The sequence below is a fragment of the Seriola lalandi genome, unplaced genomic scaffold (genome assembly GCF_002814215.2).
Source record: "Seriola lalandi dorsalis isolate HSWRI2012SDOR001 ecotype SW California unplaced genomic scaffold, Sedor1 jcf7180002054942, whole genome shotgun sequence".
In the NCBI taxonomy this organism is placed as follows: domain Eukaryota; kingdom Metazoa; phylum Chordata; class Actinopteri; order Carangiformes; family Carangidae; genus Seriola; species Seriola lalandi.
Window position 1 is genome coordinate 1,237,875 of NW_019525493.1, and position 17,562 is coordinate 1,255,436.

Here is a 17,562-nt window from a genome sequence, read left to right on the forward strand (position 1 = left end):
AAAATGATAAAATCACATCTGTTAAACCCTGTTCTTCCACTGGTTCACCGTGAGTCCCCCTCACTGCCCGAGGTAGTTGCCTATGGGGAGCCAATCACGATGTCAGCGAGGGTAATTGACAGTGTGGCCCCGCCCCCCAGTCCACCTGTAATCCAATCCGCGTCCCTGTCACAGGTAAAACCGGCCTCAATTTCTCAGCATTGCCCCAAAAAAGCGAGAAAAGCCGACAAAACCCGTTCGCTCAGTAGGGGAGACCTTGTTTGTTGCCGCGGCCCTCATCCAGTGTTTTCCACGGTAAAGAAGACGGATCGGATTTTCAGTACCAACTAGAAAGTCCAGTTCGACCGACCGAGATGTCACAGGAGCATGACAAGTAAGTCGTCCTGACTCTCCACTTTTAGCCTGCACAAGGAGTAGGATGTCGCTATAAGCTTTTTATACTGATTCTAACTGTTTTTCTGGATCTTTCTTTTTTCTCTGTTTTTGCACTTTTTGTTTGAGTTCATGGCACAGACGGATTTAAAAAAAAAAAAAAAAAAAAAAAGCTGCGGTCACATTGTGGTCCAACTCTGACCTGCAGCTGCTGGCTGATATTTTAAGATTTATTGTGATATCTGTAAAGAATTTAAGCGTTATTTTAGGATCTTTGTATTTATATTTTTTTTCTTGAGGGCAATTTTACTCTAAGTCTGGCTGCCAAGCGGGAAAGTGATAATATCTCACAGTTTCCCATTGTGTAACGCCGCTTATTTCACCTGTCATGTTCAAGCCTGTACAGGTGTATCTCCACCTGTCGTGCGAGCACAGGCGCCTGTTAGAATAAAAACTGTCCCGTGGTAGCGATGGGCGGTTTAGTGTTTGATTTTGCTTGAAGCTCTAACAGTTCATGTGGATAGTCTTAATGATGTTTGTTCAGGAATAAACATGGACCTCAGCAGGGAGCCCTCAGCTCAAGACAGCGGTCTCTGCAGGTGCTTTTGTATTCATGAAGGCTAATATATAACTACATGTATATGAGTATATGTGCATATATGAAAAGATAAATATTTTTCATGTGGTGGTGAGAGATGGTTAGTCTATATTCTGTATTTTGTAAAGACAAGGAGACATTTGAGGGGAGTGAAATTGTACACCTGCTAGGCGTTGGCCCGGCTACTGACACAGACAATGTAAGCAAGCACAGGGCTATGTGAGGTTTGAGTGGATTTTACTCTACATGACTTAAATGTATGGTTAAATTTATGGGTGAAAAAAAAGGTAAGATAAATGAAGACTGCTGATACAGAAAAAAATATTTGTGTTTTTTTTTTTTCATGTACATTAAAAATAACAGTTGTCTGTGAATTCATGCTGCCTTAATGACTTTATTTCCTACAATGGAAATCTAATTTAATATCTGCTTGAAAAACAATCCAACTCTTTTCTTTTTGTTGTAGTAATGGATTACGTTTCCTTAGAGTTTTATTGCCAGTAAATAATGGATCTTATCAGATTGCACTTTATGACTGGCACAATTAGATATAGGATTACTAATTGTCACTTTGCTTTGACCATTGAGAGGAAAAAAGCTGCATTTGTTGTAGATACTCAACATGGAAACCGAGCCAGTCCGTTTACACTTTACCATAATGACTTTGTTGTGGCATAAAATCTGCAGGTGGATGATTGAGGATGTATTATAGGGGTGTGCAGTTTCCAAAGTCTGACAAAGCACTCATAATCTAGATGAAACCATAACAACAAAAACTTGACTAATGACTTTACTTTGTTTTAGTCAGTAGGCTTAACACGTCTAAGTAAATAGAAGCTGAGCAAACATTTAAATTTACTCTAAACAGGCAACTTCACCCTTGAAATGTTCAGTATTTTCTTATATGCTGAAGCTGAGTGCTGTGTTGTCATTTCTATTTAAATGCAAGGCATTTACCTGAGTTCTTTTATCTTAGATGAAGACATAGAAATACAAACTGGTATGTTCTTGTTAGTCTGACACCATCCTGTTTACAAAGCAGCGACTCTCAAGGCCTCACAAGACGGAAGAGGAAGAGACGGAGAGAAATGCGGGTGTACATGAGAAGTCATGATTATTTTCCCGCAAACTGGTTCCCTTACAAAAACAGTGGCATGGTGCTGTTAAAGCGCAGGAATGCAGCAGGGTCAGATACGTCATTGGCGGTCAGCTCCTCAGCCAATGAGTGATCCTCGAACCAGAGTCGTCGCACCGGACGAGCCTGTAGAGCATCTTTTTCTCGAGAGGTTCGATGGCTGAGATTTGTTGCCTAATCGTGGAAAATCCCGAACAACTGGTCTCGCAGATAAAGAACATCTACGTGGTTGATCTCTCCGTCATAACCTGTTTGTCTGTTTTGAATGAGGCCGTGATTGTAGGTCTTGGCTTTGTGAACTCATTTAGCTGAATGCTTAAGAAAAGCCCATAGAGACTACATGTACAATTAGTGTCCATACAGTTTATTTGAAGTAATTCCTTCTATTATTGACATCAACTTACTTTTTTCTTGAAATATCACATGATAAAGAGTTTCAAATGACACCACACAAACTGATTTCTGAATTAAAAGAAGCATGAAAATCAGTAACTTATAAAACTCTGCCCTCCCACAGTAAGCGTGCGGTCCTGGTTCTCCAGAACGACCCGGGTTATGGCGGCCAGCGTCGCTCCTTCACCACAGAAGACGAAGCCTGGAAATCATTTCTGGAGAACCCGCTGACAGCCGCCACCAAGGCCATGATGAGCATTAATGGAGACGAGGACAGCGCTGCTGCTCTCGGCCTGCTCTATGACTACTATAAGGTATCAGGGAAATATTGGACAATTACTTTCGTGACCACACAGGACAAAAATTCTCCCAATTTCTTTTTGTGATAAATTAGCAGTGGATTTAGGAGCAATCAGAAGTGCAAAATCTTACATTAGGGGTTTAGTTGCAAATCCTTAGAGGCTTTACCTATAGGAACGCCATTCACGCTGAGAGCCGACCATTAAGCAACATCTGTGAGGCAGAGCTTATGTCGTGTAACTGATCTAGTCGGCCATATAGACAGCAGGGTGACCCGAGTCGCTGGATGTGATGTGGTCAGACGCTGAGCGGCTGTGTTTACCCTTCCCATACAGGTGCCCAGGGACAAGAGAACAATACCCCAGAGCAAGCCAGAAGTACTGGTCTCTGATGTGGATCCCAACAAAAGGTGAGTGACAGACCTCTCCTAATACCACCCCCCCACCCCCCCTATAAAAATAAAAGCACAGCAGAGGGGAGCCAGGGCATGAAGGGAATGGAGAGATTCAAGCTCTGTAACATTCTCTGAATTTTGTGTGTGGATTTGCATGTACATAGAGCTCATTTACTGATATCTTTTTAGATCTGCTCACACATGTAGCTATTATCCTTGGATGAGCACCATGTTCCTCCAAAAGCTCAGGAAGAAAACCACCTTCTTTTTAGCTTGAACTCATTTATTTAAGGATTCAACTAGTTTTGTTATTCAGTCAAAAGATGGTTCATAAGGTGTGACTAGCGTTGCTTCATCAGGTAGTCTCACTGAGCTCAGCGATGGTAAATCAGATGTAAAGCTTTAAAATCTCAAATGGGATTGAAAGAATCTGAGAGCTGTTTGATTTATTGTAAATTATGCGTTAATCAGTCACTTTAGGATTTATAGATGAATATCATGATTTTTACCAGAGGAAATCAACATGCTAGATAAGACTACATATGTGGTATTTTCCCTATGTTGCAGGCACCAGATCCAGGCTGGACACCACATAGCTCCACTCCAGGAAGCTGGTATGGAGAGCAGGATCCAGGTCGTGAAGGGGCCCTTCAATATTCTTCAGCTGGCCCAGGACAAGAGGTCTCAGTTCCCTTCACCAGGTCTGTTCACACTCACTCACACACACAGACGTACGCAGTTTATAAAAGCAGAAAACTTGATCGTCTGTTTGCTGATTTTTGTCTATTCAGACACGACCGTCACAGTTTCCATTGCTGCCGTGCCAAACTACCCGCCCGTCAAGACAGAGGTGCCCACCCACGGCTTCTCAGTGACCGTGCCAAACAACTGCGCCGAAACCGACGGCCATGTGGGCGTCTTTGACCGCCAGCTCACCCACAACACGGTCCAGTTCAGCCCCAGCACTCAGGCCCGCACTCCCCCCGACTCCACCTTCTCCGAGAGTTTCAAGGATGGTTCCCAGGAGGTGAGTGTTTCGATCCCCCTCTCTCTAAACCCCGCTACTGCTCTCCCTACAACCTCCCCTCCTCCCTCTCCTCGCCTTCGCTTTCCTCTCCTCTCTCAGAACATTTCCATCAGACAATAGGATATTCACCTGATCCCATGGAGCCAGCGGTGGGCTCAGTCTTCCCTGGTTTTATTTGAACATGCCAGCATAGTGGCTAGTGTGTTATTATGTCATTGTCTCACCAACACAATAAAGTGCTGTACTTTTCTCCTACAATAGCCAAATCCCTTTCTCTCTCCTCTTTCTCTTGTTAACCTGGAGGCGAATTACCTTAGAAAAGCATAACCCAACAAAACTCCAGTACAGGATGGGGTGGGGGTAGCAACAGAGTGTAGAGGCATTTTAAACAAAAAGAAAGGGAGATGAAGGGGAAGGACGATTTAACAAACCCTGCACAAACTGTGATAAGTGGTGGACGAATGAGAAGGGAATCCCTACGGGGCACTACATTAAAGTGCTGATTGTTCCTCTGGTTAATCATAGGAAGAGCCAATTAAAATAAATCATTTCAAATCAAAGTGAAGCAGTTGTTTAGCATCCTTTTTTTTTGCTGTTTCTTACTTCACACTCTGGACCTTACTTTATCTGTTTCCTTTGTGTGCTGCAGGTGTTTTCCTTCCCAGGAGATCTCCAGTTACGTATGGCCTCCATGACGCCCGAGGAGTACCCTCAATTTAACACCATGCTGGGGTAAGTCGCGCTGCTGTTCGGCCCACCGCCCGACTTCCACTGCCACACTGCCATTCAGCTCTTGACACAACACCGCAGAATGGCCTCATTCATCGCAATCACTGGGGAGACACCAGACTCCCGTCCGTGTGAAAGACGAGAGTCTGCACACACGGGTGTTATCTGGCCCCGCTCTGACACACCACACCGATTTTAGGTCATGATTTACCTGCAGCGGCTACATGTGGCGTGCCCCATTAAGTTTAACCTCACGGCTTGAGTCAAATGTGAATGAATGCTTTCGTTTAAGGTTCTTAGTGTAAAATTTGTACTTTGTAAGGTCTTGATTAGATTCTACCTTTACTTCTCGGCCTTTTAGGAATAATTTCGAGTATACTCTGGAGGCATCCAAGTCTCTGCGTCAGAAGACAGGTGACGGGACGATGACGTACCTCAACAAGGGCCAGTTTTACCCGATCACCCTCAGGGAGATTGACAACAAAGGCATGCACCAACCCATCACCAAAGTCAGGGTAAGAAAAAACAAAACAAAATAAACCTGAAACAAGTAACAATTTAGTATTATTGTCCGTAATCGCACGCTATACATTATTATAACATTTTTAATTGTCATTGTGCGTGTTATATCATTTCCAGAGTGTAGTGATGGTGGTGTTCGGAGAGGAGAAGTGCAGAGATGATCAGCTGAAACACTGGAAGTACTGGCACTCCAGACAGCACACAGCCAAACAGAGGTGTCTCGACATCGGTAAGAAACACTGCAGCCCACCTGTTTGTTTTTTTTTTTTTTATTTTTTTTTTTATCTAACTGTCAGTTAAGTTCAACTTTTCCTTGTCAACTGTAATGTCTGAGACACTGTTGGTGCAATTTTTATGGCTTAAATGATGCAATGATTCATCCTGGGGCGATCAGGAGTTTAGTTTTAACATGGAACCGGCTGATTAATCCTCCTGTGTCAGCACACTTGAGTAGATGGTTGAAAAGGCAGCTTAGCAGAAGCTGACAGTAAAAGGTGTGTTGTTTGGTTGTGACAGTTCTGTTTTTCTGGCTACGGATTAAGTCTGCAGCAGGTAATACCTCCGGATATCACACAGTAACAATAAATGGAATTAAAGAATTCCTCTTAGCTTTTCTGACTTGCTAAACATTTTTCATTTCAATTATTCAGATCACCATTAGCTTTATTCGTTCATTATTGTTTCCAATTTCCAAATGTTTTCCTCTTTTTCCACTTAATTTTTTCATTTGTTGGTTGTTACAGCTGATTACAAGGAGAGCTTCAACACCATCGGCAACATCGAGGAGATTTCCTACAATGCCATTTCCTTCACCTGGGACACCAATGAGGAGGCCAAAGTAAGACAATAAAAGACACATGCACACACCCAGCACACACAACTTCACAGATACACAACTGATTGTTTCCATCTACCAATCGCAAGGCTGCTTCTAACATCCTTGACACGGCAGATGTGGACTAAAACCAAAATTAGTGTGTTCATGTAAAGACAAGTACAATGTTTGGTTCACAGGGTCACTGGTGATCTGTGGTTTCCATATACTTCCTTGTGTTGAACTCTTAATATGAGCCTTGAACTTTTCACATCAACGCACTTAAAACCTTAATCCAAAAATACACTGCTCCCCCTTTATTAAGATCCTGTGCGGTTTTTGCCGCAGACCAGAATTAGGGTTTCAGGTGTTGACACCCCTTTGTTGGTGATCGTCATCCACTTTGCTCATTGTGATTCTCCAAAACGGTTGTTTGAAGAAAATAGGGGCGTAAATAGAAGGGTGAGGATGCTGTCATGTCATCGTCACCACTCTTCTTGTGTGTGTGTGTGCGTGTGTGTGTGTGTGTGTGCGTGTGTGTGTGTGAATTTTCCTGCACTCTGCACATACGTTCTTGACTGGTCCAACCTGCCTGTCACCCCCTATTGTGATGCTGAGCGTTCAGGTATTTCTGCACACACCAGAGCAACAAAGGGCGCAGGAATGAGGAAACACAGCAGGGGGGGACGAGGACCGGATTTGTCATTTAACAAATAAAATCCTGTCCAATGGGTGACTGAAAGGAGGAGCTCTTGTCCTCTCTGCCACTCTTGAGTTTTCATTTGTTGTTGACCCTCATGTCACTTTCTGGCATCACCATCAGCCTGAGATGGATGGCGCCAGTCAGACAAACAGACAAAGAGACTACACGGTGCCGTGGCTCATCTCCAGCGTCGTGCTCTCTGTAGACTACACTTAACAGAAATACAGTCAAGTGCAACAAACCTCTCTCACACAGACACAAATACACACACACACACACACACACACAAACACACACACCAGGATGTGGGTCCAACTGTCTCATGACTCGAGGGCCGGTATCCATAGGATGTTCATCCTTGTGTGTGTTCATGACTTCACCGTGTGTGTGTTTTTGGAAGCACCGCCCGCCAAGTTGTTTTAGCATCTCATCAGTGTGGTGTTAAATGACTGATGAAGATATGTGTGGCTTGCCTTTGGGGTAATTGCCCTACAGCATATACCGTATGTGTTTGCAGTGTATTTGCAAAGGGCAGCCCCTCCTTCATGTTTACCTACTCTGGGGCAATTTACTGGAGTCATCACAAGAAACGTGTAACACTATGCATTTTTTTGTCTTTGTTTAGCAGTTTAAATTCTCCTTACCACTCATACATCGGTATCCTTTTTTTCTCAGCTATAAATCTGACTTATTATTTCATAATTTCAACAAAGTATAATGATGCCAGAAACCCAAAATACATGCAAAATGACACAGACAACCTTAAAATGTGCAACTCATTAATGATAATCAGTCCAAATATTATTATAGAACAGGTCAAGGTTGTAAAAAAGATATTGTTTTACTGTTAATACACACAAATAAATTAGAAATGCAAGAAGTAAAACTAAAATTGTGTATTTACATGTAAAGTGTTTTTTATCCAAACTAACTGTGTGCCTTTTTCATTGAAAGTCAATATAAATAAATTAGATATTCTGTGAAACACACCAATATTTTCAGCTGGTTTTCTCAGCTTGTCTCTACATGATATATAAACAAAGTTATGGTACTATACCTTTTTATAATATCTATAATATCAGTGTTATCTGCTGCGTAGACCTGAGGTCCTCTGTGTTAGGTGTTTCAGACACTCTGTTATGATAGAGTGTTTTGTTGACATAATTGATAACCTGTTTTCAACAGTAGCATCAGCAGAGCAAAGAGAGAGAGAGAGAGAGAAAACGATGAGCCTGTGATGACTAAAGTTGATCAATAGAGGGCAGCACAGAACACTGAATGCACCGCTGAGGCCTCCAGCATCACAGTGATGCTAATGTGAATAATGAGAGTGAAAAGTTTAGTGTCTTTACAAGCAGCCATTAAAGAATGAGATTAAATCTTGACAGGTAAAGTTAGACTTTTTAGTCTTTGTTGTCCAAAACTTCTTTGTCTTATTTGTACTGTTTTCTTCCTCTGTCCTCTCTCCACAGATCTTCATCTCTGTCAACTGTCTGAGCACAGACTTCTCCTCTCAGAAGGGGGTGAAGGGTCTTCCTCTGAACCTGCAGATCGACACCTACAGCTACAACAACCGCAGCAACAAGCCCATCCACCGCGCCTACTGCCAGATCAAGGTCTTCTGTGACAAGGGAGCAGAGAGGAAGATCCGAGATGAGGAGAGGAAGCAGTCCCGCAGGAAAGGGAAGGTGGCCGACCTCAGCACCAGCCTGAGCTGTGAGTCATAGAGGAAAATGTTTTACCTTGAATAAACAAGGGACTGAAACTATTGTTATTTGATCTAGGTTCTTTTCCCTCCAAGATGTATTGACTTCCTTTAGACAAACAACAATATCTGTAGCTGAAACCCCAGCCTGCTTTCTCACCGAGTCATATGAGATTGACTTTTTTCATCTTCAAGCTGCACTTATCAATATATTATTGTGTGAACAATTGGTCAAATCACTATGTGTAATGTTAAAGGTGGATGAAACCCACAGAAAATTATCACCCAACTCTACAGTTACCCTCATCAGACCTCAGATATGACTTTTAAAAAAAATCCTCTGCATGAATTAAACCACTTCCTGTTGTTACCCTTTTCTCTCCCAGTTGTGGATGTCAAAGTTCCCATCCTCCAGAAACGCAATGATGTAACCATCTTTAAGATGATGACCGACCTTGAGACGCAGCCTGTGCTTTTCATTCCTGACATTCACTTCTCTACCTTCCAGCGCCACGTGAGTGCCAATCACAGACACAAAACTCTGATACCACCAGGACTGTTTAGTATAGCACGCATCAACACATCCTGGGAATGAACATGTTTTTTGCTACAGTTATGTACCACTCGTAGCACCTTAGGTGGTCCGTAAACAGTTTGTTTTTGAGCTTCCACCCACTCTTCAGCCAGCTGGGTCGAGGTGACCTGCTTGCTTACTAGTTGGCAAGAACAGACAGTTCTAGTTTCAAGCTCTGATAGGAGTCCTTCATACTGATGGCTGAATTTCAGATTGCTTACTCACAAGATGAATCATTTACCAGTGATTCAAAACAAACCAGGGGGTTCAGAATATACTACCTATGCGTATACTCAGAGGCAAAGACAGGAAGTAGATTTGAAGACACAGAGATGGCTGCACTTTTGCTACTGATGTGTGGATACTATAAGTAGCAGATAGTAGATAGCCAGATATATAGTTATAGAGTGCTACAGGAATGTGTCCTAAAAGCTGGAGCTAAGTTAGCATTTTTGCACTTCTGCTTCCCTCGTCCCAAAGTTGATGAGTTTTTTTTTTCTTTTAATTGGCTTTTGGTTCAATGACAGAAATAAGCTCTGTGATTACCACAAGTTCAAGACATGAACGTTTTATTCTACGACATAAAGTATGTCAGTGATTACTCCCCTTGAGACTTTCTAAGTGTCTTCAAAAAGACGGTTGCTATCAAGTGGCTAAATGAGATGACAGATTTTGTCAGGAAACTGACTGTGTTTAGATTTAGATTGTATTTAGGCTTCAAAAATCAAAAGTGTTGTTGAAGTGGTGTTCATTTGTGAAGTTTATCTTGCTGAACATTCACTTTTGTTCGTCACAGAGCTTATTTTCTGCAATAATCCAAAAGCCGATGGAAAAATCCCAGTGGCTTTTTGTCGAGGGAACCGGGGTGATGCTAACCTCCAGGTTGGCCTACAAAAATACGTCATCCATGCTGCGCGCTGCAAGAATAGAAAAGACAGTTTGCAGGTGCAAAGAGGCCGTAGCATGCGTGCAGTTTTTTCAGGTCTTTATCAGTGTTAACCAGCAGCAGCCCTCTTCTCTGTGACTGGACTCTGAGCTCTGCTTCAGTTAGGATGAACACGTCACATGAGACTTACAGAGGTGTGCACACCTGGCCCGCACACATTGGGTTTGTGGGTCATTTGGGTATTTTAGGCACTTTTCATGTTCTCTGTGAGCTGACATGTATGATGAACTGCTTTATTTATGGTGAAAATGAAAACAATCACCCATTTAGAAATGTCACTATTTGTGAACTTTAAGCGCCCCCTGATGGTCTTTTTTTCCCTTTTCCTAACTCTCTCTAAGTTGAATGTCGTACCAGTAGGTAGGACCAGTAGGGGACAGATGGAAGGTTATTTTTGGTATTGCCAGTGACATTGAACCTGCCTGGACTGTCTGTAGGCATGCTATCAGTTTCTGATAAACTCTGACTTCACTGGGATCCAACTCAGAATAGAAATCTATTAACAGCAACGCTTGCAATCAATACAGACACAGGGCAAAAGACTCCAAAAAATGGAAACTTTCCAGGAAAGATAAAACATGTATTTTTCTAGGAATTAAAGGAAAAACTGTTGTAAATATAACAAATATAGCATTTTTCACAGTTTTCTGACATTTTATTAGAATGAACAGTTAATCAAGAGGCAGACGTTCTAGTTGAAGTTGTAACCCCACTGTGTTTAAAAGTATTCTGTGTTTTACAGGAAAAATAACTCTAAATCAGATCAGGGTTCAGACCTGCCCTTTGATCGCCATTTCTCCAGCTGTAACTGTACAGGCTTTGCTTCACATATATAACTCTACTGCTGATTAGCCGGTGTGTGTTGACCAGGCTCAGTTCTCGGTGATAAAGGAAGAATAAATGGGTCAACACAGGAAAACTTTTTGGACGAAGCTGTTGACTTTGCCTTTGAACTGTTTGACTGATTTAGCCGCCAACATGAGTTTGAACTGCAGCAGTAGTACATTTTATAGATGCGCTTCCATTGCAGAATAGATTTAAGATTAAAATCCCTTATCGGTGCATTTTAAAGGCAGTTATCGTTATCTATAGCAGATACATATGATAAGCAAGTCTCATCCCTGACATTGTAGTAGAGTTGCTTGTTTTTTAAATCCCTGCCTCTGTTTTTTGTTTTTGCAGCCTTTCTCAGCAGAAGATGGAGAGGACAGGTGAGTTCACGGAAGCCCTGATTTCACACTTGGTCTTTTCACACTTTCTTTTTAGTAGTTTTGAACCGAGACAACCTGACACCTTTCTAAGTAAAGGGCATACATGAATACATATGTGGTTTCTAGGAAATGCCTGTGGGCTTTGTGTGTGTGTGTGTGTGTGTGTGTGTGTGTGTGTGCATACACGCGTGTGTGTGCTTGTGTGTGTTTTATAGCTTCTTAGCTGGTTATAAAGGGCATTTAAGCAATGATTTATGTGTGTGTGTTTGTCCACTGCAGCACTGCAGGCATGAAGAGATTACCCTTCAGTGATGATGAGTTTGGTTCCCCCCCAAACAAGATGGCAAGAGTGGAGGAACCAAAGAAAGGTACTAAGTGTGTGTGTGTGTGTGTGTGTGTGTGTGTGTGTGTGTGTGTGTGTGTGTGTGTGTGTGTGTTTGTTGCTGCAGTGTAGTGCTGCAACTGTTCACATGCTGGTCAGGGGTCTTTGAATGATGCTCTTCTCTGGGGCTAAATCAGTGTGTGCACATGCGTGTGTGTGTGTGTGTGTGTGTGTGTGTGTGTGTGTGTGTGTGTATACCACACACTCCCACTACAGCCCACATACACACACACTTTCTGGGCCATGTGATTATTCCAGGTCTTTCAAAACACACACGTGTCTGAGGCCTCCACTGACCCAACAAAATACCACTGATCACTACGTGCACACACACACACACACACATTCAAACAAGGCTTTGCCCTTTACCCCATATCCTATTCATAGACATATAAGGCTTCTTTCCACTACTCAATATATAAATATATATAAAAAATGTGTTGCTGCTAGAAGAGGAAAGTTATAACAGTTAGTCTTCACCTTGATTTTTTAAAACCTGTTTCACACTAACTCTGTATGAATACATCTGCATATAGTCCATAGATTCACAAAGCCAGACTCGATCTTGTAAGATCTAGATTGTAAGATCCATTTGTGCTTTTTTTTGCTGGATAATTTAACCTCTCCAGGCCTCTTAAAGTCCTTCAAATAAACAATCTCAGAAGCAAAAAAAAATCACTTTTGTGGTCATTGAACTGCTCACAACTCATGTCCACAGAAAGACCATAACCTGTGATGAGACGTTACAAGTAAACATTACTTCATTTTAAGGAGTTGCAAGCCAAAAAAGGTGGGAACCACTGGTTTAGATGATGCCATAGCCTGCTGAATCTTGGAACTATATACTTTGTGATTTAGATATACAATTAACGGCTGATTTGTCACCTTAAATTAACTATTATTTGTTACTTAAATATACTATTAAAAATAGTTAAGGTGAAGTTTTATAAACTTTCCACAATAGCTGTCGTGTTTTTCTAGTTAGAGAATTACTTTGCGAAGGTTTGAAAGGGATCCTGTTGATGTTTGAGTGAAGAGTCGGTCTGACAATAATCTGTTCGCCTTCTTGGAATGACGTCTGTCTCAAATTAAGTTATCCATGGCTGCTCCGGACCACAGTGAGCGAACCACAACTGAGGCCCGTGCATACAATAGCAGTATGAAGCACTCACCATCATCACCACACCACGATACAGTCACTTACTTTACTTCTATTTCACTTCAGTTTCACTTGGTTTCAGTCCCTATACAGAAGTGGTTCAAACTAGTGAAAACTCCTGTGCATGTAATTACATCTTTAAAAAGAGGCCTACTTGAAAAACAGAGGAGGTTTTTTACTTAGAGGCCACAAATATCACAAGTTCCTGCAAACAGGTTGGAAAACAATACCCGAAAATCTATTTAGAGCGAGATCTATTTTGAGGAGACTGGGTGTAGTGAATGAGAAGTGGCTGTGTCATTCTGTGTGTGTCTCTTTACAAACATACCAGCGTTGTATGATGAATGTGCTTTCTAGGTGCGCTTTGCTGGGCCCCGTGCCACCTCTTTGATGAGTTTGGATGAGTGCTTATGCAGTGTGGCAGGGGGAATATTTAAAACCGCCCAGTGCATCAGCCTATATATCTCATTTACTAATTCTACTAATGGATTAAACATACAGTATGTGTGCATGTGCGCGATCTTTGCTTCTTAGGAATCAAGTCGAGGATGCACTAAAGCCACAAACCCTCGAGCCCACACAAATGTACCAAACTAGCAGTCAAGCTGTTCAGCCTGATGCAAATATATGCTTTATGCCTGCATGTGACTTTTGTCTGCGGTCAGATTTGGGTTTATGTTTGTGTCCAATCCAAAAATGCTTTGCTTTGACACACGCCTCCCTCCTCTTTCTCTTTCCACCACACAGTCCTGCTGTACGTGCGCAAGGAAACAGAGGAGGTGTTTGATGCCCTCATGCTGAAGAATCCCACGCTGAAAGGCCTGATGGAAGCTGTAAGTTGTCCACAGTTTTTTTGTGCTGGTAATGGCTTGTATTGCACTTAATGTTCTTGTTTCACATTGGTGGTCTTGGCAACGCACACTGCAGCTTGACATCAAGTTCTGTCTTGTGTGTTTAAGTGATTATGGCAAGATAAATGAGCTGTGACAGGACCCCAGAATAATGTCAGGAAGGATAAGAAGAAGGAGTGGATTGGAGAAAGAGGGTGTGTGGGGGGTTAAAAAGGGACACGGGGGACAATAAAGTCAAGAGAGGGGGCAAAAGGGGCTAATGGAGGGAAGGGATGGGGGAAAAAGTTATGGAAAACAGGAGGTGGAGACGTCCTGGGGAGGGAGAAGAGGATGACGGAGTGGGAAAAGGGGGTGTCTATAAGGTAATGGAAGAAAAAAAAGTGGCAAGTGTACGGTTTCTTTAGGGGTTTAAAAAATGTATGGAGTACAAGAGGCATGTGTCCTGATTGTGGAGAGCCCACAGTGGAGCTGATAAAGCTCAAACAGGTGAATGTGCCTGTGAAGGATAAGACACAAAGGGCTGAACTCTGTGTGTAATCTGTGCTCATGTTTTTATGTTTCTTTCAAGAATTTTACACTGCTTTGTGTTTTTTCTCAACCAGATTTCAGAGAAGTATGAGTTGCCTTTGGATAAGCTTGGAAATGTGTATAAGAAGTGCAAGAAAGGGTGAGTATCGGTCATTAACATACACACACTACGTCTGAAACTTTGTGAAAGAGAAAGCTTGACATAAGTGAATTAACAAATACCAGATAAAGAAATGATATTCCATCTTTTACTTTTACCTCAGGTATTTGTTCTCCTTCATTAGATGACGTTGTACCTGAATTTGGTTTTTCTTCAAAATACAAATAATAAAGATGTCAGCTGGTCCTTCAACACAAAACTGAGATTTCACCCAATTCACACATATTTCCAATAGGTGTTTAGTATTTAGTTAGTATTAAGTATGATGTAATTGACCACCAGCAATCAAACTAGCTGCTGCGATGCACATACAGCAGCCAACCATGAGGTATAGGGACAGACTCATACTGACTTGACTGACATCACCTTAATTTGGATATTGAAGGTAAATAAAACTGTGCAATGATACATTTGCATAATGTGTGTAAATGTATGCGACAGTTAAATCTCACTGTAGTAGAGGGCATTCAAGGGAATTGTTTGATATTTGGGGAACTACACTTATTTAGCTTTTTTGTATGGAGCTGCAGCCAGTTAGCTTGGCTTAGTGTTAACATTGGAAAAAGAGGGAAACTGCTAAACCAGCTCTGTCCAAAGGTAACTCACTAATTAACATGTATCTAGTTTTTTAGTATGTTTCTCCCGCTTCCACTTTTTGTTTGAAGCTAGGATAACCATATGCATACAAAGCATACATATGGAAGAGTTTCTTTCGATGGGGATGTAATAGAAAAGACACTAACACCCATTTGTGTTTTAAAAACAGCATTCTGGTCCACATGGACGACAACATCATCAAACACTACTCCAATGAAGACACCTTCCAGATCACCATGGAGGAGTTGGGTGGAATGTACAAACTCACCCTCACTGAAATCTGATTGGACTAGAGGAGGTGACATCATCCTGGACAGAGGGGTGGTGGGGAAATGGAGCCATCAGGAATAGTGGTTTACACGTCTAGCCATGCAGTGATTATGGACTTGATCTGACATTGAAATCATGTTGTCTGTGTGCTGTATTAGTGTCAAACAGATTTTAAAACACAAAGTCCCAAAAGAGGTATTTAAAAACCCAGAGCTCTTAATAGACAGCAATGTTGATTAGAGATGTAAGTTATACATTTTGCTTAATTTCAAAATGTTTTTTTTTTTTTTTTGTGCATAACAAGTTAGGACACATTTGATCTTTATGACACCTTTGTTTTGTATTTACTGAGAATATGAGTTGCACCTCAAATATGAGTGCCTTTTTTTTTTTTTTTTGTAAATTTTGCTTGAAATGTCCCAAGCGATTGTGGTGCTGCTATACCTCATGCTATGCAAGCAGCATTGTTTCTCATATATTTGACTTTTATCTGGAGAAACAACTCTTTTTCCCTTCCTAAAGCCTTAGCACTGATGAGTACAATCTGTAAACTTGGGAATTTAGTGCAGAAAATGAAGACAGCAAATTGTTGATGGAGTCTCAGTGTATTAATGCTAAACAATATTGCAGTATTTAGTGTGTAAAACCTTATTCAACCATCATACAGTTAGGGTAGAATATTGTAAATGTTTGTTGTATTTTTTTAGCATAGAATACATGCTGTTTGTGAATGAAATGGCTTAAAATATGTATTTCCTCAGATCAATCTAAATAATGGCTCGCTGTAAGTATTAAACAGTTAGTAAATATATTGATAATAATTCTAAAACACAACTACCCTTCCCCTGTAGAGTAGTTTTCTGAATGATGGCAAAATAGGTCAATGAATGTCTAGGACAGTTTAAAGACTGTTCTGGAGGTGCAATATGATGTTTAAATTCTGACACATTCAGAAAAGAAATTCCTCTATTGCCATAACTACAGTATATAATACATATTACCTGGTAAAACAGATTTTTTTTTTAAAGGAAATATTGTACATATCCACTGAAAAAAGGGTCTAGATGATCCCTCCTTTTGTATCTCAGTACTTATTGTGTATATATTTATTAAGAGAATGGATGTGGGTCTTTTTTAAAAACATATATATACCCAAATTTTTATTATTCCTAATAATATAATGTGTTTTTCCTTTTTATATGAAGTTATTCTAACATTATGTCAAGGTAAAGAAAAGTTATTAACAAGTTTCTAATTGATGTTTTTCTTTTTTTCTTTTGTAAAAGATTTGATGCACAAAGTGCCCAATAAAAGCTCTCCAGTAGCTGCCATTTTGATTGTCTGAGAATTTTTCCTTCTCATCTTCTCTGAAACAATTCATCCAAATCCATGTTATTTATTTTTTCAATTCCAATCTTTCACCTTACAATACATTTGTAAACTATAGATATGAGACGGTTTGATTGAATAATACTAAGTCTGTCAGTGGTTGAGGTGTTGAGCTGCAGCAGAGATTAACTGTGCCAGTGCCAGTGTTTTCTGTGTCTGTCCACAGGAACAGATGTCTGGGCATCAATTCTAACCCTGTGGACAGGAAACAGGCATGACAGGACAGACTGAAGCAGAGAGGCCACTCTGTCGGAAACCTGGCCACAAATTTCTACATACACTCTTTGATTAAAGTAGACTCCCATTTTTCCGTTTTTCTTAGTCCACCACTTTAGTCCAGACTGAAATATCTCAGTGACTATCCAATGGATTGTCGTCAAAGTTTGTGAAGATTTTCCCAGATGACGAATCCTCAAGACGTTAGTGGTCCCCTGACTTTTCCTTTTGTGCCACCTTTAAGTTCACATTTGTGGTTTATTTGGCTTTAAATTTGGTGAGGCATAAAGGTTGCCCTCAGGATGACTTCTAATTATTTTGGTGATCCCCATCTCCAGGTCAAAATTTAAATTTTTACAATCGTTTTTATGACCACATACATGCAGAACTAAAGACATTCTCACCAGCCTAAGCTGTACTTTGTGTCTAGTGCTACTTATCAAATGTTAGCACGCAGACATCAGCACTGTTATTGTGAGGATGTTAACATGCTGATGTTTGCACTTAGTTCCCAGCACTATATAATGATGGATACGCAGTAATATTGCCTAAAAATAAGACAATAATAGAAAATAATGTAAATCAGT

At 41.0% G+C, this 17,562-nt stretch overlaps 1 protein-coding gene across 2 annotated transcripts; it reads left to right on the top strand.

Annotated features, from left to right (window-relative positions):
• The first annotated feature begins 243 nt into the window (after positions 1 to 243).
• grhl1 (grainyhead-like transcription factor 1) lies at positions 244 to 16,701 on the top strand. 2 transcript variants are annotated; one of them, XM_023393789.2, is made up of 16 exons: positions 244 to 373; positions 2,623 to 2,812; positions 3,134 to 3,207; positions 3,760 to 3,893; positions 3,984 to 4,219; positions 4,869 to 4,951; positions 5,310 to 5,463; positions 5,588 to 5,699; positions 6,214 to 6,308; positions 8,460 to 8,703; positions 9,079 to 9,206; positions 11,395 to 11,423; positions 11,703 to 11,791; positions 13,712 to 13,797; positions 14,418 to 14,482; positions 15,270 to 16,701. In XM_023393789.2, the coding sequence occupies exons 1-16, from the start codon at positions 354 to 356 to the stop codon at positions 15,382 to 15,384; spliced, it is 1,854 nt and encodes a 617-aa protein (XP_023249557.1). In that variant the 5' UTR covers positions 244 to 353; the 3' UTR covers positions 15,385 to 16,701. The 2 variants fall into 2 exon arrangements, with proteins under 2 accessions (XP_023249557.1, XP_023249556.1); XM_023393788.2 differs by lacking the exon at positions 244 to 373 and adding an exon at positions 442 to 971.
• The last annotated feature ends 861 nt before the right edge of the window (positions 16,702 to 17,562 follow it).

Coding starts and splice junctions, on each gene's coding strand:
- grhl1 (XM_023393788.2), top strand. CDS start 925: ATGGACCTCAGCAGGGAGCCCTCAGCTCAAGACAGCGGTCTCTGCAG. Junction 3,894..3,983: donor GTCTCAGTTCCCTTCACCAG/GTCTGTTCACAC, acceptor TTGTCTATTCAG/ACACGACCGTCACAGTTTCC. Junction 14,483..15,269: donor TATAAGAAGTGCAAGAAAGG/GTGAGTATCGGT, acceptor TTTTAAAAACAG/CATTCTGGTCCACATGGACG.